Source organism: Barbus barbus (assembly GCF_936440315.1).
Source record: "Barbus barbus genome assembly, chromosome: 16".
NCBI classification, from domain to species: Eukaryota; Metazoa; Chordata; class Actinopteri; order Cypriniformes; family Cyprinidae; genus Barbus; species Barbus barbus.
Genome location: NC_136744.1, coordinates 27,092,922 through 27,115,068, shown reverse-complemented (window position 1 = coordinate 27,115,068; position 22,147 = coordinate 27,092,922). Strand labels below are relative to the sequence as shown.

General features: G+C 37.0%; 2 protein-coding genes across 4 annotated transcripts; both read left to right on the top strand.

Annotated features, from left to right (window-relative positions):
* Positions 1-1,253: 1,253 nt before the first annotated feature.
* Positions 1,254-11,667, top strand: LOC306882124 (lactoylglutathione lyase-like). The gene is made up of 7 exons (XM_079436605.1): positions 1,254-1,414; positions 1,950-2,176; positions 2,908-2,990; positions 3,247-3,387; positions 3,673-3,740; positions 8,801-8,890; positions 9,254-11,667. The coding sequence occupies exons 2-7, from the start codon at positions 2,108-2,110 to the stop codon at positions 9,343-9,345; spliced, it is 543 nt and encodes a 180-aa protein (XP_079292731.1). The 5' UTR covers positions 1,254-1,414; positions 1,950-2,107; the 3' UTR covers positions 9,346-11,667.
* An 87-nt stretch (positions 11,668-11,754) lies between these two features.
* Positions 11,755-20,349, top strand: LOC306882189 (BTB/POZ domain-containing protein 9-like). 3 transcript variants are annotated; one of them, XM_079436665.1, is made up of 11 exons: positions 11,755-11,786; positions 12,612-12,823; positions 13,877-14,240; positions 15,453-15,720; positions 15,903-16,125; positions 16,392-16,511; positions 17,734-17,843; positions 17,919-18,108; positions 18,768-18,875; positions 18,989-19,067; positions 19,850-20,252. In XM_079436665.1, the coding sequence occupies exons 2-11, from the start codon at positions 12,639-12,641 to the stop codon at positions 20,006-20,008; spliced, it is 1,806 nt and encodes a 601-aa protein (XP_079292791.1). In that variant the 5' UTR covers positions 11,755-11,786; positions 12,612-12,638; the 3' UTR covers positions 20,009-20,252. The 3 variants fall into 3 exon arrangements, with proteins under 3 accessions (XP_079292791.1, XP_079292790.1, XP_079292789.1); XM_079436664.1 differs by having other exon boundaries at positions 11,776-11,942; positions 19,850-20,349; XM_079436663.1 differs by lacking the exon at positions 11,755-11,786 and adding an exon at positions 11,825-11,942 and having other exon boundaries at positions 12,621-12,823.
* The last annotated feature ends 1,798 nt before the right edge of the window (positions 20,350-22,147 follow it).

Below are 22,147 nucleotides of genomic sequence, written 5' to 3'. Positions count from 1 at the left end.
ATTGCGGCCGATCGCTCGAGCTGTCAGTTTAGTCGCTCTGAGGGCCAGATCCGTGGCGCGTCGGAGCTCTTTGGACACTTTAGGGTCCGGTCATCCAGAGACTTGAGCAACTTGGCCTGATATACCTGGAGTATCGCCATCACGTGCAGTGCTAAAGCTGCCTGGGCCGCTGCAGAGAAAGCCTTGCTGGCGAGGTTTGCAGTGGCGCGGCAAGGTTTAGAGGGGAGAGACGCATTGTTTCTCACTCTCCAGTTCACCGCGGCTGACGGACAGAGATGGGCAGCGACGGCTGCCGTGGGGTCCAGTGTAATCCAGCGGGCTGTTGGACCACTCCTCTCTCGCAGACGCTTGAATGCCATTGGCCAGTTTCACTGGTGTCATTCAATAAGGCTTCAGTAGTATTTGAGAAAAAGGTATTTCCCATAGCAATGTAGAGTGACCGAATTGAAGGGGAACATATGTAGTTAAACCATGGTAACCACAAATTAACCATGGTTTTGCTACACTGACCATCGTTTAACCATGGTATTTATAGTAAAACTGTGGTTATACAAATGGTAATCAATATGCCAAAAAAAAAACCCATAGAACTACACATTTTTACTTCAATAAAATCATGTTTAATTTCACACACTTAAAGGCCGTTTTAGTAAGCAATAACAATAAATAATAAATAAATAATTAAAAATAAATGATGATTGATGATCTTCTTTAAGGCTCTTGTACAAACAGATTTTTCCTTTCTTCTCAATTTAATTAATTTATATTCTTGCATATTTGAGTTACAACTGAATAATTCTTTTTTTTTTTCTCTCTCCTCAAGTCAATCCGTCTTGGTGTCGTCATTGCATCGATATGAAGCCTGTGGTCAAAACAAGAGAGGATCCAGAGCATTTATCCGAGTCTCCTGTTAAAAAAATTAAGAGGGTACACAGGGGTGAAGAGAGCGTTTACAACCTCGAGCAGAGAGGAGACAGCTGAAGACAATGAAGAGGAAGAGGAGTGCTGGATAGATAGCAGCATAAGTGACAAAGGAAGGATATCCTTTTTATTATCCTAAGCATGAGTAACAGATACTTGAAGACTGGATCAACAGAAAGATTGAATCATACAGGAGGAATTTATGATGGTGTTAGAAATCCCCAACAAGTAACTGCAGTCACGCCCATAGACATATTTTATAGTTTATAGGTCACGCCATCTATGCCATTTTTTTTTTTTTTTTAAGAGTGGGTCGGATAGCTCATCAAACTGAAACCACAGTCAATTAATCGGTAAAGATAGGCTGAAAACACTTTTAAGGGAGTCATAGAAAACAGGTTAAGCAATATCATGACTTCATTTTAGGTAATGGATTATTATGGGATTCTGAGGAAGACTAAGGTTTTTGGTAAACGTAGGAGGGCATATGATGGTATGTTTTTTTGTTTTGTTTATCATTTATCCAATCCAAGAAAATTATTTATTTATTTATATATTTATGTGTCATGCTATGTGATATACAATCACACTATCTTGTCATTATTCTAAAATATGTTCCATGTGCATTTGTATTAACTTAATTGCTAGCTTGTTTCCCCTCGCCATCTTTATTTATTAAAGCAATAAGCCACTCTTGGACATTTAAATCCATTTATTTATTTAATTTAAGGTTCATTGTATCAAGACTAAATGGAGAATAGATGCACTTTTTAATATGTCTATATTTGAACGATTTATAATGATTCAATTTCTAAAATAGCTGATATTTAGATGCGCACACACATAAAATTCACATAATATCTACATTTATGTGCATGTTCTTTTACCTGCATCACTGCAATACATTTGGACATTTAAGTTTGGACACCCCAGTTCTCAGATCAGATCACCCCAGTTCTCTTAATTTTAATACATTAACACCTTTATGGAAATGCACTCACTGAGAAACACTTTTTCGCTCTCTGCAGGAAGGAAAGTGAAATTACAGCATCTCGGATATTTAATCGCCCCTCCCACAGTTGCGTCAGACCGCTGACGCAATGCGCAATGACCACGCCCCCTGCGTGAGATCTTTCCGCTTAAGTGTCAGCCGCCAAGTGACCATCAAGCCGAAACGCACCTGAAAATGACCGACCAAGGGCTGACGAATGAAGCAGCTGCCGCTGCGTGTAAAGAGGGGAACCCCATCACTAAAGTAAGACGCTGCACTTGAGTCCAGAACTAGGGCGAGACCTGTCAATCAAACATGAAGATCGTCGCACATTTCCCTATTCTCCTTTAAAACTACTGCGATTCATAGCATCTCTTTGATATCGATGTTACTTTACAGCGATTTATCTGCATCTCTGGGTCTCTTTTAGTTCCTCAGCTGAGTTTGTATGCGTAAGTGCTGTATTGCTGAGTCATATGGATATGAAAATCAATACAGACTTGATCCTGTGTGTAATGCTGATTGCTGTAAGTTACTAGGATGACCTTTGACATGATGAAATGTTGACAAGTGGCTCCTCCAGTGTCACAGACAGAGCAGTGCCTACATATAAATATTACTAGAAGAACACTAACACACTTTTCATCAGGGAAAACCTGGTAATATTAGGAAATATTAAGACTTTTTGTCCACTCTTGGAAAAGCCAAGTCATAAATAATCTTAATTTTGCTGTAAAATAACATTTATATCAGAGAGCTGGTAATAATCATAATTTGTAACAGTGCTAGAGAATACAGAATGAGATCTTTTGAATAATTTGAATATTGCATAACTTGAATTCTATTAATAATGTTAAATAATGTAACTCAAAGGTTTGAGACCATTAATACCCCCCCCCCCCCCCCCCCCCTCACCATTATGGTCTCAGGCCTTTGGATGCCACTGTTTATCATTTTTCATCACCTTATCAGTTTTATTTATGCCACTGCTGTAGGACTTCATGATGCAGCAGACGATGCTGCGGGTGAAGGATCCGGTTAAATCCCTGGATTTCTACACACGCATACTGGGAATGACGTGAGAGAACTTCTTCTCTACCAGAAATGGGATTCAGTCTTGATCAGATTTGCTTTAGTTTTAGGCTACTTACTTTGTAATATCTAAATGTGCTGTGTATGTAGAAAGATTTAGACAAAATGCATTTTAGTTCCATTTTTGTAATAAATAGACATTTGCATGTTAAAATAAGAATTTGAATGGGTTTATCAGTCAAGTACAGTAGTTTGCAGATCTTTGCAACGAAGTATTTTTTCATGTGACTGTTTCGTTGTAGGCTGTTACAGAAGTTGGATTTCCCCTCCATGCGATTCACCCTGTATTTTCTGGGTTATGAGGATAAGAAAGAGATCCCTGCAGATGTGAAGGAGAATACAGCCTGGACATTCTCCCGTCGAGCCACTATAGAGCTCACACAGTAAGTGTGTGTGTGTGTGTGTGTGTGTGTGCTGGAAGGAACAAATGAAAACCTTCCTGGTCTTTAGGTATCAGCATCAGCCAGTTGAGCACTAATCGTCTGCATAGAGTAAAAAAAGCCTTTACCATCCTTACCATGATATATGCCAGGCCCTGTTCTGTGACCAAAGACCTGAATTATGTGTAGATCCTGTAATACTGAATTTATGAACAGAAGTCCAAAGTGCAAGGCTGTTTTTATGTGCCATTCTGTATTTCTCATTTGTCTGTTTTTCTTTTTTATCAGTAACTGGGGCTCAGAGACAGATGACAGCCAGTCTTACCACAACGGCAACTCAGACCCAAGAGGCTTTGGTAAATATAACATCCGTGCACCATTTCTGTCTGTCAGAGTCAGGCTGGACTATATAGCTAAAAAATATATACATATATGTAGAAAGAGAGAAATGTACAGTAGGCAGATATGTCATGTCTATATTTACGCACTTTGATCTTTCTACACTGAACCAGCTTAAAAGGGTGCTTTTTATTAAAGGTGCCATAGAATGGAAAACTGTATGTACCTTGGCATAGTTGAATAATAAGAGTTCTGTACATGGAAATGACATACAGTGAGCCTTAAACACCATTGTTTCCTCCTTATTTAAATCTCGTGAATAAAAAAAGACCACTGAAAAATAGGCGAATCAGAACATAACACCAACTGTTACATAACAGTCGGGATCACTAATAGTTACGCCCCCAACATTTGCATAAACCCGCCCATGTTCTAGGCCAGCTGAGCCATCAGAAGTTCTGCAGGTATTGTGAAGAAATACGAGTGAGGACAACAGCAAAAATGGCAGATCATGGAAATAAATGTTATGTTCCAGGCCGTGCAGGGATGGGTTGGTGTCTGTATTTAGAAAGGCACTGAAAACAAAAAACGCGTTCTAATAAAATAACGCGAGCCACTAAAGGGATGTTACATTACAGTACATAAGATTACACTTACCCAGTGTTGGGGAAGCTACTCTGAAACTGTAGTTTGACAAGCTACAAGCTACTCGTAAGTTAAAGTAGTTAAACTACAGTCAAGCTATCCTTTTGGAAAAGTAGTTAGCTACACTACAAGTTACTATCAAAAAGTAGCTAGCTACATTGAAACTACTTTAGATTTTTTTGAACAACGTATATTATAAATAACTGAATAAGTGTCTGAGGAATGTTTTAAGTAAAATATTTAGTGTTTAAAACAATGCAATACAATTATGATTTCAAAGAGTATTGTTTTATTACACACAACACTCAAATATCTCAGACTGTTACAAAAAGTGTAACCTTTACTTGTCGTTTCTTTGAGAGACATGAACTTGGACAAATAAGGCCATGGGTAATTAACGTTAGTTGTTTCTCCATCCTCCAAATCTGCCGCCACGTCTTGCTCCATCATGGATAATATGGGTGTGTCAACCCACTTCTGTACGTCAGTGAACTGTTAGCCGCAAGATGCGTGATTAAACAACAGGTGGCGGTAATGGCAAAAAATGAGTTTGTAATCAAACAAGAAGAATATCCTTGCATCGCGCTGATTCGCGCAGGCTCGACAAAACGCAATGTAGCTTTTGCTCGCGCTACACCGCTACTTGCTGCAAAAAGTAGTTAGCTACTGGAAAAGCTACACTGTTTAAAAAGCAACTGAGCTACTGCCAAGCTACTGAAAAATGTAGTTAAGTTAGTAGCGTCGCTACTTGTAGTTAACTACTCCCCAACACTGCACTTACCACATAAACAGAGTAAGGAGAGATGACTGAGGATGATGGCGAATGATTTACAGATCCTGAGCACCACTGACAAGCATCTGATTCCATTCCAAAACAGTTTCAATGCCCAGCATATTAATAGAGGCTCCCTGATGCCCGTATTTTATTTACAGTATAATTACCCAATGATATAACTGCGCATGAAAGTATTGAAATATATATTTTTCCTGTGTTTCCTTCCTGTGAGCTACTGAAATTAACCGCCAATCAGAGCAGAGCTCAACATTAGCCCCTTTCACACAGTAATACCAGTAAATTACCGTAAAATTACCGGAACGACTTTACCGGTAAATTCAGAAATGCACTGTTCACACAGGCAACAACATTCCGTCTTTTTTCCGGAAAAGCACCATTCACACATCCATCCAAAATACTGGTAAATTCTGTGACATCATTAACCTCCAATGGCTGCGCTTGTATTTGTTAACATGGAGGGGTATATGCAGTCAGTCATTTTGTTGATGGTTTCATTTTTGTCTCAAACTTTTGTATTCATGCAGCTGCTTTTGTCCCAGAGACATCGTAATAGACGACTACAAACCAGTGCTTAATTTGAAAATTTCGAGGTCCCGGAACAAAGCGGGGTGATGGATCCGGCATGTGATTAGAGGAGGGAGAGGTAACGGAGCATTCAGCCGATCACATTGGTGGGCATCTTAAGTGATTAACAGCGTGCATCAGTTGCTTTTATTAAATTTTGAAAACCGCAATTTCCAAGCCTGGGGGAAAAAAAATACAAAAAAATAATGAAATTTTATTTCTAATTTTAGTTATAATTAATCATGTCCAGAATTGTCGTGGGGGATTGTGTGTATATTACATAGTTTTACTCATCCCCACAGATTTCAAGTTTATAATGAGGGAAATTCCTGCAAACATTTATTCAAGATAGCAAGTAGGTTATATGAGTAAATAAATCCACACAAACTAGCAGATTAAATCAGTCATTTGAAAACAGTGTGAGGGATTCAGCTGGAGCGCGTCTTCTCTCTTTCACTCTTTCAAAGCGGCTTCACAGCAGCGCATATCATCTGCAACGAGCTGCTGCACACCGATCCAAGACTTTCGCTCGCATTTCAGGACAGTTGACAAAGTTGTAACTTGCTTAATCGGGTCATTGTTGCATCGTCACAAAATTTGCACGTCTTTTTAAGCCAATCGGTACTCGCGCGCTCCAGAGGCTGTTTCAAGGCTGAGCGCTCACAGTGACATCCAAAGCCGCGAGTATCATATTGAGTTATTTTAAGTAGTTTGTTGTTGAGCTTAAGTGGCCAAATACACACAAAATTACGCAAAAATGGCCGTCCTGGCGAGTATCCAGGTTTTTTCTTAAGTAAATGTGAACAGTTGAAAAAAAAAAAAACAGTTATGTTACACAAATGCAGAGGTCTGTGCGACGGACATGGGCGCATACATGGGAAAGTGTGGAGTGAATGCGTCATCTGTGTCAGTGTGTTATGATTGGCGTGGAGTAGAGTCTTACGTCAGCGTGTTCTGAACTCGTATGTGCTCATATCGGTAATTTTCCTTCTGTGTTCACACACAGCATGATTCCGGCAATTTACTGGTAATGTTACAACTTCTCATACCGGTAAATTGCCGGAACGAATTTACCAGTATTTTTTTGAAAAGGTCCTGTTCACACATGATCTCCTTACGGCAATTTACCGGTAATTTTACGGAAAAGTCTGTGTGTGAGAAAAGGTTTATTGAGCCGCACTGTGAAACAGCCAATCAGAGCAGCGCTCAACATTGAGCTGCACTGTGAAACAGCCAATCAGAGCAGAGCTCAACATTATTATTCATGACCCTTCCAAATTAGCCAATAACAGACCGAAATCCTAGGGTTGTAAATCGACATGTAAAACTGTTTCTGGAAAATTTGTGCCTTTACCTAAGCCACATACCTGCTATGTAGATATTAGAGAACAATTTAAAATATTGTATCAATGCATTCTATGGCACCTTTAAAGCTGCAGTCCGTAAATTTTGCCTCTTTGTCACCATCTCTGTTTGAAAACCTGGAATTGCAATTACTTGCGTAATTATCTTCCGTGTGTGGGTTGTACTCTGACACGGCTCCAGCGCGGATTAATCTAATGTTGAGGAGTATGTGTCAGTCTGTCACCGGTGTGGATACTGTACTTAGGAATCAGAGATTCTAGCCTATGTCTTGGATTATATGACCCAAATAAGAATTTTCACCGTATATTGTCATCTGAACAAGTAAGTAACAAGTCTGCCACATTTGTTCTGACCAACTGAGGAAAAAAGCATTACAATAAATCGCCCTACCAATGGAGATTTAATCTAACGATCGGTTAGCTCATATCACATCTGTGCAAATTATTGTTATACTTTATTCTCAAATAATTAATGTTAACAACATCAGCATTGCATGACTATGAGTATAGTGTGTATTAGCGTGTAGATTTCAATTTCTGTACAGTCTAATCTAATTGTCATGCCATTCAAATTTCATATTAAAAAATTATTTTAACCCAAAAAGCAAACTATGCTCCCTTCGAACTGGTTTTCTTTCAAATACAAATCTTGTGTAATCCCAGGCTATCTGTAATCAGAAGCACATTTAAAACTGGAATATAATTTAATGTCATTCACATGTGTTTCATAAACACATAATCCTTTCTGGATTACAATCCGCCATCAAAATGATAAATTTAATTATTCCAGCTGCTGTGAGAAAAGGCTATGAACGATCTGGCACCTGCAGAATCCTCACATGTGATAGCCTACTAGCCGGGACAACTTCTCTATGTTTACAGACGGGACGTAATGACGCAGTGCCATGCTCAGATTTCCTGTGAAAACCTACCCGTACCACTCAAATTAGAAAACATTATTATAAACTAACCGTTGTGAACCGGGCTAAAGTAAGGCGATAGTTTTTAACACTGGCTGGTTATGTACTTGCTCAAATATTGATTTTGGGTAATTTTTTTTTAACCAAAAAAGATACGGACTCTAGCTTTAATTTATAGAAACCATAATTTCGGCTAAACGGCAATTAAATTCAAAACTTTACATGTAATAACTAAAATACACAATATGCCCTGAATATTTTGCCTATATTTTAGTTCAAATATTCAGGGCGTATTTTCCAAATTTCAGTATATAGTTCACTGTATCAGTATATACAATAAAAAAAACGCAATATTTACTTGCATATATTTTAACTAAACATTTTATTGCACTAAAAATGCCACAAGGGGACTTCAGTGAACATATTTGATCAATACTGCACACTATTCAAATCTACATTTATTTCCTCTGCCATTTTGGCTACTGAAGTTTAAATCAGAGATGCAAATAAACGCTCCCATACTTGTGATTCTCAAAACAAAGGAAGGATTGTGAAACCCAAGTCAGTAGGAAATGTAATGATCAAATAAAAAGCGCATTAAAATCATTGTGACATTCATGATGTTACATTATTCTGTATTTTTTTTATTATACATTTTCCATGCATTATTTTATATTGATTGTAAAATGATTGTGATTATGTGAAAATATAGTTCTAGATAAAAGTATAATGTAATATATTTGTTACATTATTAACTTAAAATATGAAAAATATAATTTTTGTGTTAGGCCATATAGGAATTGCTGTACCGGATGTCTATGCTGCCTGCAAGCTGTTTGAAGAGAATGGAGTGACCTTTGTAAAAAAGCCTGATGATGGTAATTTCTTTTGTTATCCTATGTGATTATTTTAATTGCATAGTGTTTCTCCACCTGCAACGCACTCTTTTGTAGTGTCACAGAATTTGCATGTTTGGATGTTTATATTTGCATGTTACTGTGACTATATTCTCAATAGCATACTATCCTGCTACTCTTACTATTTCTGCATTATATAGCATATGTACTGTGCACAGAGTATGCACATTTTCTGTATACATGCAATACAAAGACCCCTTTTCTTAAATAAATAAAATTGGATTACAAATGCAAAATAATACTCTTTGATCTTCAAAGACCGAATGTCACTGAAATAAACTTAAAAGAATATTTACTAGTAATTTATTTATTTATTACTTGCAGGTAAAATGAAGGGCCTGGCCTTTATTCAGGATCCTGATGGTTACTGGATTGAGATTCTCAGCCCTAACAACATGGTGTCCATCACTTCTTAAAGACTGTTGTTATGCTGTGACCTGATCAGAAGACACTAGTTGTGAAAATCAAGGACAGTTGGGTGATCAGAATGGGGGATTGCTCTGTGGACAGCATGGAAAGCTGTGCACTATGAAGACTGACAATCTTTGACATGACGGCGACATTATGTTAGACATCTGGTCACCTGAATATAAGATATACGAATATAATTTGACATGTACTTTTTGAAATAATGCAGTCCTCCATAGAGTCTAATTTTTGCAAGTCATTCTAACCTTAAAACCCTACCTTTGTTCAAATAAAGCAAGGCAAGTATTTTTGTGTCACTCTTTCGTTGACTGTTTGAAAGAGCCTGTAGTACATTTGTTTCAGGATACAATATTGGTCTGTACCCTGTTAAAAAGACACTAAGATTTGTATGAGTTAAATTGAAAGGAAATGAAGCTGCAAACATATTTTGCACGTTTGAACATGTCTGAACACGGGGTTTACACTGAACCAGGTTTAAGAAGATTAAGCATTCAAACAGCTGACCAGCATTAAAATGTGTCTTCAAGCAGAGTCGGCTGTCATCAAAACTGAGATACACTTATTTGTACTACTAAAATTAAGAATCTTGCTGGGCAACAATCCAATCAGTTTCTGTCACAATTTGTGCCATGATAAGTAAGGCAGTTGGTAACATAAGAATTCAACCTCTTGAGAAGCTGGAAGAATGCATTTAGTTATTATAAATCTACAATAAAACATCATTTTAGTCTGCTAGAGCTGTTCAGGTCTTAGTCGTAAAGCACAGAAGAGAATTAGAATTTTTGAGCCTTCTATATTTTAATCCAAAAACAGTGTGAGCTGAAATTTAGCTTCTTAATATTGGTATAAGTTAGCTTAATATTGTATTTTTGTTTAATGCATATTTTAACTTTCAATAATTTGAGCCCCTGTTGAAGGCTCCTTATAGTTTCTTTGTGAGTACTTTAATTGTCCAATTATATTTCAGGTACTAATTCATCGTGTAATTAATAGATATAAAGCCTATGTAGAGTACAAATTAGGGTTAACTAAACAAATAAACATTAACTGAAATAAACTTATTTTATTTCACATAGTTGCCAAGATTTGTTTTCATTTAGACATGATGTAGGCCTAAAATTCTAAATACTAAAAAAACTCTAAAAGCTCCTGAAATCCAGGGATGCGTTCAGCCCCGAAAAAACGGTGCAAAGCGTTTATTAAACGGAAACGGTGGTGCGTTCAACACCCTGTTCTGATGAACCATGCCAGCTGAGAAGGCCATTCTGTGTTCCTTTGAAGAATTTTCAGAGCCTTATGAAATGGATATAAAAACATTTTTAATACTGCAAAATACGCTCGATGTTACAGTCACTGCCCTTGCCGTCCAGAATAACACAGAAACAGTTTCTTCCCTCAGGCAATCCATCTCATGAACACTTGAACTCTTAACAATAAACATCAAACACACAACACTATCATACTTTTTATTTTTATTTTACACACATACATTCAAATTTGCACCTAACATACCTGTACATACTGAATTGTCCATTTTTGTATATTTGCACATTATTTATGTTATTTTTTATTATCTGTGTCCTGTTGCTGTCTCTCTGTCGCACTGTGGAGCTCCTGAAAACAAATTCCTCGTATGTGCAAACATACCTGGCAATAAAGCTGATTCTGATTCTGATAAAAGAGAACATCCCAGTCCAGTGAAGGGATTTGTGGAAACTGTGGTTTCTAATTATTGTGATCCAACATTTCAGGATGAAAACAAATTTGAGGTGAAGGATAATCCACTTCTTACCTCCGAGACTGTGTTATGATTTATATGACCTTATTATTTTTATTGTGAGTATTAGGCTGATCATTATTGCTGATCATTGTTGTTGTGCTGTGATATTGTAATATTAACCATTATATAATCAGAGGAGGATAGAAAATTTATCAAATTTCAAGTTTATCAAGTTTATGAAAGTGTCACTCCACAATACAATAGCAAAATATATAAATATGTATAATATTTTTATGTTACATGAATTGTCTAGCACACCTTCCTGAGGAAAGGATATGGACCAGAAGACATTGCAATTACTGCATATTTAGACTTAAAGAAGTTCCAGATCTATACTTGTGCTCTTATTATTTTGCCTTTAATGTAAATGTGCAAACAATATACTTGCTCTTGTGAGTTTATTTTGATGTTAATTAATTGATCATAATCATGTTGATATGCTATGTTTCTATAAAACTCTTATGACAAACTTGTCTTCTAATATCTTCAATTGTTGCGTGCAGTGGACACATTAAATGACTTCACTTGGACACATTGCGCGATCTCGTGTGGTTTATACACGTCGCTGCTGACATTATTCCTGCTCCGTCCACTAGAGGCGCTGCAACATTAACACGGAACTTCCGGAGGACATCTTATAAACATCCGGTAGGTGTTTTTTGCAGAAGAACAGATGGATTAGTAGCTCTTAACAGATGTGTTTTTAGCATATATTATTTAATGTTAAATACATATTTGGCATATATTCACTGGAATCAAGAGAATAGCGTTAGCTGGAGACAGACTGAATCTGTTTTAGTGTGGGTGAGTGTATTATGAGTCAGTTTTAACGACGATAACATCACCTTTTTTCTAATGTAACACTGCTTTATTTCATTGTTTTTAACCAAAATAGAGCATTACATGTGCTCTTATTATTACTGACACGAATGGTCTGTCATGGTGCTCGGAATTATGTTTATTTAGTGAATAAACATTTATTAGTGGACATATAATCATTTTTTTTGTTACTGAATGTTATATTACGTATCTATATTATGTTCAGTTCATTTATGTATTCTTCTTGTTAAATACATATATATATATATATATATATATATATATATATATATATATATATATATATACACACACACATTTGATATTTAATTCGAAATTTTGATAATTTAATTGTATTTGTGAAATTGTATTTACCATGATTGAGTGTTTCAAAATAAGACAAACCAATTAAATAAATAATAAAAAAAGATATATATGTATATATATATATATATATATATATATATATATATATATATATTTATTAGGTTTCCCAAAAGATGAACACTTGCAAGTATGGAAAGTGATAGACGACAGGGAGAAGAACTAATATACTAAGACATGAAAACATAAATGTCCTGTGCTGTAGGAATACTCCTTTTCTTTGTACAGTGTTCATTGAAAAATTGAAATGGTTTGTTCTTTATGATTGAGGTGTGAAAGTGTTCTCCAGAAGGGATCATGAGTGACAGTCATCCTTTGCGGCCGATGAGCTCTGCGTCTGAGATCGACCACCTCCATCTCCTGTCAGAGCAGCTCGGCGCTTTAGTTCCCGGTGAAGAGTACAGCGATGTCACCTTCGTGGTGGAGGAGAAGCGCTTTCCTGCACACAGAGTCATTCTGGCGGCCCGCTGCCAGTATTTCAGGTTAGTCTTGGAGAGATGTTTCATGTCTATTGGGGTTTTTCTTGAGTGAAATCACTTATAATAGGAACAGAATCCATTAGTGAAAGTGAAGTGACATGTGGCCAAGTATGGTGACCCATACTCGGAATTTGTGCTCTGCATTTAACCCATCCAAGTGCACACACACACTGTGAATACACACCCGGAGCAGTGGGCAGCCAATGCTGCAGCACCCGGGGAGCAGTTGGGGGTTTGGTGCCTTGCTCAAGGGTCTCACCTCAGTCTGGAGAGAGCACTGGACATTCACTCCCCCCACCTACAATCCCCGCCAGACTTGAGACTCGAACCTGCGACCTTTGGGTTACAAGTCTGACTCTTTCCATTAGGCCACGACTGTGAAACATATCACTTTTCAATTTTTTTAGCAATTTTTTAGTGCAGTTTTAAACATTCAGAGAAATAATGCGGCAAAAGTGATGCAATATTTTGTTAAAAATTGCATTGGGTCATCTGATGCTAAACTATTTATTCATCTTTGTTAATGTTAAGTAATATAAATATAACTAGTTCATTTTAGCTCAGGTCCATTAAATAAATGTACAGATTTGAATTTTAATTAAGTATTAGTAAATGTTTAAAATAACATTACCTAAGATTAATAAATGCTTTAGAAGTATTTCTCATTGTTAGTTCATGTTAACTAATGTAGTTAACAAATCTTTACAAATTGAAAATTGTTGTAAAGTATTACCTAAATTTATATATGCATTAAGATATAATCAATTCAGAAAGTGGCGCAACTGAATTATCTTCTTAGGAAAAGAATGTAATGCTGATATTTCTACAAAATCCACAATTTTTATGTTTTCTGCACAAAATCACAAAAGAAAAAGACAAAAGTCATTTTGTTAAACATTTTAATGAGAGAGACACATTTCGAGGCAGTTCAGTTCAATAACAGTGTCAGTGTTACAAAGAGATGCCCATTTTATAGAATATTTATTTCTTATTGATAAAAAAACGTCTTCATTCATTTCAACCTCTTTTTCTATGTCTTTCATTCTGACTCCTCAGGGCTCTGCTGTTTGGAGGGCTGAAAGAGTCCCGGGACCAGGCGGAGGTTCGGTTGGAGGAAACACGTGCCGAGGCTTTTTCCATGTTGGTGCGGTACCTGTACACTGGCCGAGCCACCCTGAGTGAAGCCAGAGAAGAGACTCTGTTAGATTTCCTGGGGCTGGCGCACCGCTACGACCTCCAGCCACTAGAAGGCTCCATATGCGAGTTCCTCCGCACTTTATTGAGCACGCGAAATGTCTGTCTGGTGTTTGATGTGGCTAGTCTGTACTGTCTGAACGGGCTGGCCGAGGCCTGCATGGCCTACATGGACCGTAACGCTATCGAAGTGTTGAAGTCAGAAGGCTTTCTCACGCTTTCAAAGGTGAGTGATAGAAAATGTGACAATTTTAAAATTTGAGAAAGCCAATTTACTGATTTACCATTTAAGCTGCTGCTTCTTCTGAGACTAAATTTAAAATGTATTTTCCTTCTAGAGTTTAAACAATACAACCACCAAACTCAGTATAGACCTTCAGATTGGGCTGACTCGAGTTACTATTATTTTCATTAAACGGACGCGCAAAAATATAGAAAGTTCTAATGAGGGGGTCAAAACTTATATGATAAGACTTCTACCCCCGGTTTCACAGACAAGGCTTAAGCCTAATCCTAGACTAAAATGTAAGTCTGAGCTGTTTCAACTGAAAGAAACTTTCACTGACTGATCTTAAAAAATATCAGTGTCTTTGTTTTGTCTCAAGATGCACACCAGTAATGTTTTTTTCTAAGTACGTTCATAAAAATGACTTAAATGTCCTAATTGAACTATAGCCTAATCCTGGCTTAGTCTAAACCCTGTCTGTGAAACCGGGCCCTGGAGTGTTTAGGACAACATGCTAAAGCAGGCTAGCAATGTACCAAAACATGTTAGAAATATGCTAATCATGATAACAACATACTAATCATAGCATGCTTACAACAGGTTATTCATACTAAAAACGTTAGCAACATGCTAATCATGCTAAAAACATGCCAGCAACATGCTAATCATCTTAAAAAAACATGTCAGCGACATGCTAATCATGTAAACAACAGTCTATCAACATGTTAACCATGTTAGAAAAATGTTAGCAACATGATAATCATGCTAGAAACATGCAAACAATATACTTACAGCATGTTAATCATGTTAACAACATGCTAATCATGTTTTCGACAATCTAGCAACATGCTAATCATTCTAAAAACATGCTAACTACATACTAATCATGCTAACAATATGCTAATCATGTTAACAACATGTTAGCAACATGCTAATCATGCTTGGAACATTCCAAATCATGTTAGCAACATAATATGCCAACAGTGTGCCAGCAATCATGCTAGGAACATGCTAACAACATTCTAATCATGTTAACAACATGCAATCAACATCTGTCTAATTTATAAACTTTCACACTTCAAGCTTTTACAACTGCTTCAAACTGTCAGGATAGGCTTTCTCAAGCCAACTTCAAAGTTTGTCTTGACAAACGCTTTTGTCTAGTTAAGATGCAAACATAATCTGTCTGTTTCCTCATTTTCCTCTCTGCAGTCTGCCCTGTTGACCGTGGTGAGGAGAGATTCCTTCGCTGCAAGTGAGCGGGAGATATTTCAGGCCCTCTGCCGCTGGTGTCACCACAACGGCGATGGCCCAGAGTCGAAGGAAGTGATGTCAGCTGTGCGACTGCCCCTGATGACCCTCTCTGAAATGCTGAATGTGGTTCGTCCCTCGGGCCTCCTGACCCCAGACGACCTGCTGGATGCCATACAGACCCGCTCGGAGAGCAGAGACATGGACCTTAACTACCGCGGCATGCTCAGTGCGTTTACTTCCCTCTGCTTTTGTGTTTTGATACTTGAGGTGGCAAGCGCTCTGATACAGCCGAACATGTTTGAGTCAGATCCCGAGGCAGAAGAAATTGAAACTGCACGACCACAACGATTACAGGAGTCTGTTTCAGTGTGATAAAATGTTTCCACTGCTGTGCTCTGTGTGTTGTAGTCCCAGAGGAGAACATTGCCACTATGAAACATGGTGCTGTGGTGGTGAAGGGTGAGATGAAGTCTGCTCTGCTGGATGGAGACACGCAGAACTATGATCTGGACCACGGCTTCTCAAGACACCCCATAGAAGAAGAGGGACGAGCCGCTGGCATCCAGGTCCGCTTGGGTCAACCCTCCATCATCAACCACGTACGTCTACTGCTGTGGGACAAGGACAGTAGGTAATGCTACATTAATGGGTTAGTTCACTCACAAAAATGACATTTTTCATATAATGAAAGGGATTGAGAATAGATGCTGATGAGCTCCAGAAAAGCCAAAAACTATATGAACCATAAAAGTAGCTATATGAGATATGATAGCTTTGGATACAAGAACTAATGGCGCAACGTCTTCTTGTGGCTCATTTTAAATGTATACAATATCCTTACTAAACTTTTTGTTACATATTTGTCATATTGTTATATGTGCTCTTTCTTGCCCGTAGGTCATACTCGTACTATATTGAGGTGTCTATGGATGAGCTGGACTGGGTGCGTGTGGCGGATCACTCCAAGTTCCTGTGCCGCTCCTGGCAGCATCTTTATTTCCCAGCACGAGTCTGCAGGTAGAACTCGTTACACAAAACCAGCTGGGCTTTGTTTATCTTTGAAAAACATTATTTTGTCATACTACTTCCTCTGTTGAAAACATCAAGACTCAATTACATAAAAATTAAGGCAAGGCTAAAAAAGACATTTTGCAGTTGCTAATCAATTGTTTTCCATGAAATTTATGTCTTGCCCACTGATATAAAAATGCCAAAAGTAATATTTTTGTATGTACATTAGTGTGTATAATATAAAAGTAGCTGTTCCTGCATTTAAGAAGTGTTTTTAATAGATGTAATTGAAATGACGCACAGAAATGTCAAATTCCACTAAATTCGTTACTGGTTAAAGGTTTGGGATCGGCAAGATTTTTTTGTATGTTGAAAAAAGTCTCCCAAAGGCTGCATTCATGTAATCAAATATACAGTAAAATAGTCATATTTTGAAATATTATTACAATACACCATACCAGTTTCGATCTATTTTAAAATGTAATTTATTCTTGTGATGAAAAGCTGTATTTTCAGCATAATTACTGCAGTCTTCAGTGTCACATGATCCTTCAGAAATAATTCTAATATACTGATTTACTGCTCAAGGATCATTTCTAATTATCAATGTTGAACAGTTGTATTGCTTATTATTTTCGTGGAAACTGAGATATATTTTTTACGGATTCTTTGATAAATAGAAAGTTCAAAGCACAAACAGCATTTATTTGAAATATAAATCTTTTGTAACGCTTTAAAAGCCTTTACTGTCACTTTTGTTGAATTGAATGCATCCTTGCTGAATTAAACACACAAATTTTCTAAAAAAGTCTTAAACCCCACAGCTTTGAAAGGTAGATTAGTTATTACCAATGTGTTTTAGAATGATTTGTTTATATAATACTTACATGCTGAACAAACCTTGTACATGATGTACAATTTATTATTGATATTAACATTTTTGTTGTAAGTCAATCAAATACAAATGATCGTTACAAAATATTGTATGTACATTTCTTATTTTCATAAAGTCAGCAAAGTTGTGATGTTGGATTTTTAAAAAAAGCAAATAAAAACAAAGCTTGGTATCTCTGAAAAGTTTAGGATGTCCCATGTGGCATGTATGTACGGTTACTTCAAACAAATATCCTCTGCAGAGAACAGAAATGAATTACTGTGTTGTAAGATGTTAGATGTTATACTAACTGTGTTTGTGAACATTTCTGTTTTGCGTTTTTTGTGAATGCAGGTTTATTCGTGTTGTGGGGACACATAACACTGTCAACAAAGTGTTTCACTTGGTGGCTCTGGAGTGCATGTACACACAGCGACCTTTCACGTTAGAGAAAGGCATACTGGGTAATGCAGTTTTCCTCATTTCAGAAAGTTACACATCAGCTCGGCTTCTGAAACTCATCCCATGTCTCCCTGCAGTTCCCACAGAGAACATTGCAACTGTGCAGGCATGTGCGAGTGTAATAGAGGGTGTGAGTCGCAGCAGAAACGCCCTGCTGAACGGGGACACCAGCCACTATGACTGGGACTCGGGATACACCTGCCACCAGCTGGGCTCTGGAGCCATTGTTATCCAGCTCGCTCAGCCATACATGCTGGGCTCAATGCGGTACAACAGCTTATGTTCAGGGTTCAGTAGAAGTTAAAGGTTATAATTCTGTCTCATGTTGATTCTGTATGAATTTCTTCTGTGGAACTTAAAGAAATAATGTTTAGATGATAATAAATTAAATTCACTCAAACTCAAAACATTACTTAAAAGTATCATAAAAGTAGACCATATGACTTACACGATCAATAGGGCATGAAACAAACTGAAATTGAATCAGTTGTTTGCCAAACACCTGCTCTGCCACACATCTCAAAATTAATAACAGTTGATACAAAAGCACTTAGTGGAAGTAAATGGAAGAAAACAGGGCAAGGTAATAAACCACTGTTTCAGAAGTGTAGCCAAAAACATAGCCGCCGCAAGACATGTTAAAATGACAGTCCTACTGCTAAAATAATGATTTATACAACATCTAGAAAAGTAAGCAAAAGTAAAAAAATCTTTAAAATTCAACTTTAAATCAAAATACAAACCTGTTGTATTTTTATTTGACTTTGCACAGTTTCTACACATCCTGATTTAGAGGAATAGTTTTGTGTTATACCCATGCTTCAGAACCCAAAACATTCCTCCAAGTTGGATTCACCCTCAATATGCCTTTCAATCATTGAAGTCTCAGTCTTTGGTTAAAACATACTGACTCTGTGTGTGTATAGGTTGCTGTTATGGGACTGTGATGAGAGGAGCTATAGTTATTACGTGGAGTTGTCCACAAACCAGCAACATTGGGTGAGAGTTGTAGACCGCACTAAGGTGCCTTGCAGGTCAGTAAATTGTTTTTATCATCTCATTATTTCCTTGCATTATAATTTTTATGTCTTATCTCCCCAGTGTTTACATATAATTGTAAGTTGGTTCTTGCATGTAATTCTTACAGGTCGTGGCAGACTCTGACGTTTGACAGACAGTCTGCATCCTTTATTCGTATTGTAGGAACTCACAACACAGCTAATGAGGCAAGTAATCTCTCTGAACACTCTCACATGATGTTCTGTGACTCTATCCAGCTTCACGTTAAAGGAGAAGTTCACCAAAAATGAAACCTTTACCCTCATGCTATGCAAAATGTAAATGAGTTTGTTTTTTCATGGGAACAGATTTGGAGAAATATAGCATTACATCACCAATAGATCCGCTGCAGTGAATGGGTGCCGTCAGAATGAGAGTCCAAACAGCTGATAAAAACACCACAATAACCCACAAGTAACATCTTGTGAAGTGAAAAGCTGCATGTTTGTAAGAATCTAATATATCCTTAAAGTGTTTTGAACCCGTTATCCTCTTACATTGAAATCCACCGACATATTTTAGATTTTTTTCTGTGCATATTTCTCTCCTGATTCAAACGTGAGAACTTTTTAATTAGTGAAAGCTAATATTAAGCTTTTATTCAGATGTTTCTTAAAAACACACAGCTTTTCACTTCACGAGACTTGTGTATTACTTGTGGATTACAGGGTTTTTATCGGTTTAAGCTCTCATTCTGACGGCACCCATTCACTGCAGAGGTAAGCATGTGATATAATGTTTCGCCAAATCTGTTCAGATGCAGTGAATTTTCAGCAAATTATAATTTTTGTGTGAACTATTCCTATAATGTTGCATTCATCAAATTATATTAAGAAACATGAATTCAGTCATATTGCAGATCAAATTACACATGCAGTATTTAAATAATCACATTTTTGACGAAACTCTGCAGCCCTAAAGCAGTTTTTCCTCATGCTGTCTCCATTAGGTGTTCCACTGCGTTCACTTTGAGTGCCCCGCACAGGCGGACATGGTTGTTAAAGAAGGAAGTCCTGGACCAGATCAGCCCAAACCAGAATGCAGCTCCCAGAACTCAGATTCACAGAGCCTGATGTCCCAAAAACCCTCCACATCTCCACACACATAAGCTATGGATGATTTCTCCATGCTGCTCACTTGCATTAAGTACAAGACACACTTGAGATGCTCAACTTAAAAGGTTGTTCTCAAGGTTATGTGCTGCTAAAGAAGGAACTATTTATATTTATGAGAAAATACTTGGGCTGAATGTAACATGATAGTGAATAGAATAATGACTGTCACATGCACTTGTTTTATTATGTTCAGATAATTATAAAAACCATAGTAATAAAAGTATTACAGACCTAATTGTTTTGGCGATACGGTCTCATTTATTGGACGTCTAGCCATGGTTTAATATAGATAAGTACACAACAATCCAGGTTAAAATTAAAAATTTAAATCGCTGCATAGTCTTGGATGCATTTACTTTGAACAGTTTTGTTCATGTTTTTATGTTTGCATCAAACCAACTTCTGCCAAATGACAGTTTGCACTGAAAAAATGTAGTTTGATTGGACGTGCAGTCTTTGACATCAGCAACAAAAGATATGAGTGTTTTCTCTTCCCTTTTTTAAAGTTGCTAAGTCCTTTTTTTTTTGCTATCTTCACTAATATAAAAAGCAATATTATGTAGTTGCATTCTATTATTCGCATTTAACGTTTTGTTTTTTATCCCTTGCTCTCTTTGAACCACATTAGTACAGATTTGGTTTTGAACCCACCAAATAAGAATCACTGGTTCAGTTCAGGATGCTCACAAATGAATATCATATGAGTTTTGTTATAATGCAATGTAGAATTGGGCTGATTTATTGTTAGGTGATAGACAGTGAAAGAGGTCGAGACTCTTTCGTCAAATCATATATTAATATGCTTCCCTCTCTGAGGACATCTAATAAATACTGAGTTTCAATCAGACACGGAAGGGTGAGAGACACCATAATACCATCAGGAACAGACACACCCTATCAAACTTCCTCGGCGCAATCAAGAGACTTCCCCAAGGGCTGGAGAAAGATGGAGACAACCGTTTTGAGTGCTAAATACGGGCATGTTCATAAACATTTAACGTATGTAAATTAAGATTCTCAGTTCGAAGATTGAGATAAACTCTAGGTAGGGTGTTGACACAGATCTGAGAGGTTGAAGAAATTATTTTAGATACGGTTTAAATTCAGTGTTTGATTTTACGGACGTATCTGTTTAGGCCTACTTTTATATGCTCAAATATTTTTAGTTTGGGTCGCCATTTGATGTCTAATGCAACAGTTGCAGGGTTTCTTTAAAAGTTTGAAAAGTCTTAATTCGCCCTTTCACAAATTAAGGCTTCAAAAATCTTAAATCTGAGCATGAATTCTTTTATGCCTGGTTTCACAGACAAGGCGTTAAACCTAGTCCTAGACTAAAATGCATGTTGAGCTGTCTTAACTGAAAGCAACTTGCACTGACATACTGTAAAATATGGCAATGCTATTGATTTTGATCAAGATGCACAACAGTAATGTTTTTTCTAAGGCACATAAAACATAAAAAAACCTATGTAAATGTCCTAAAAAAAATTCTAATCCTGGTTTAATCTAAACTCTGATGAATATTGCATGCACTGAATTTTTTGTGTGTCATGGTTGCATGCATGGGTGCATGGTTTCCGTAGTGTAGTGGTTATCACGTTCGCCTAACACGCGGGGGCCAGCCGTGGATAGGTGTAGAGCGCTGACTAGCCAATAGGAGCGAAGGAAATTCCAGGGAGGCGGGACGAGTAAAATACACACAATTAGAGGTTCGAATCCCGCCTCGGCCACAAATAATATAATATTAATTTTTATTCGTTTTTCATCTAGATACACTTTAAGTACAATTAACATATAATAAACGAACTTTGTGCACAAAGATAAAATAAATCTTGCAATAACTGTTCTTGTGTAGGATGTACAAAATGTGCAACGATCTTAATAAACATTTACATTATAATAGGGTATAGTTATCGCTAATATAGAAAATGTGAATGTGATTAATTGAAAAGAACATTTTGACATTCATTTTTTTATTTTGTTTTAGACATTTATTTTTAAAGAGACGTTTGCTTTATATTTGTATAACTATGTACAGAAAATGTAATATGAAATATGAAATACAACCAATAAACAATAAAAAATAGAAAGTCTCTCGTTTTATTTATAGTACAATAATATACATATTATAT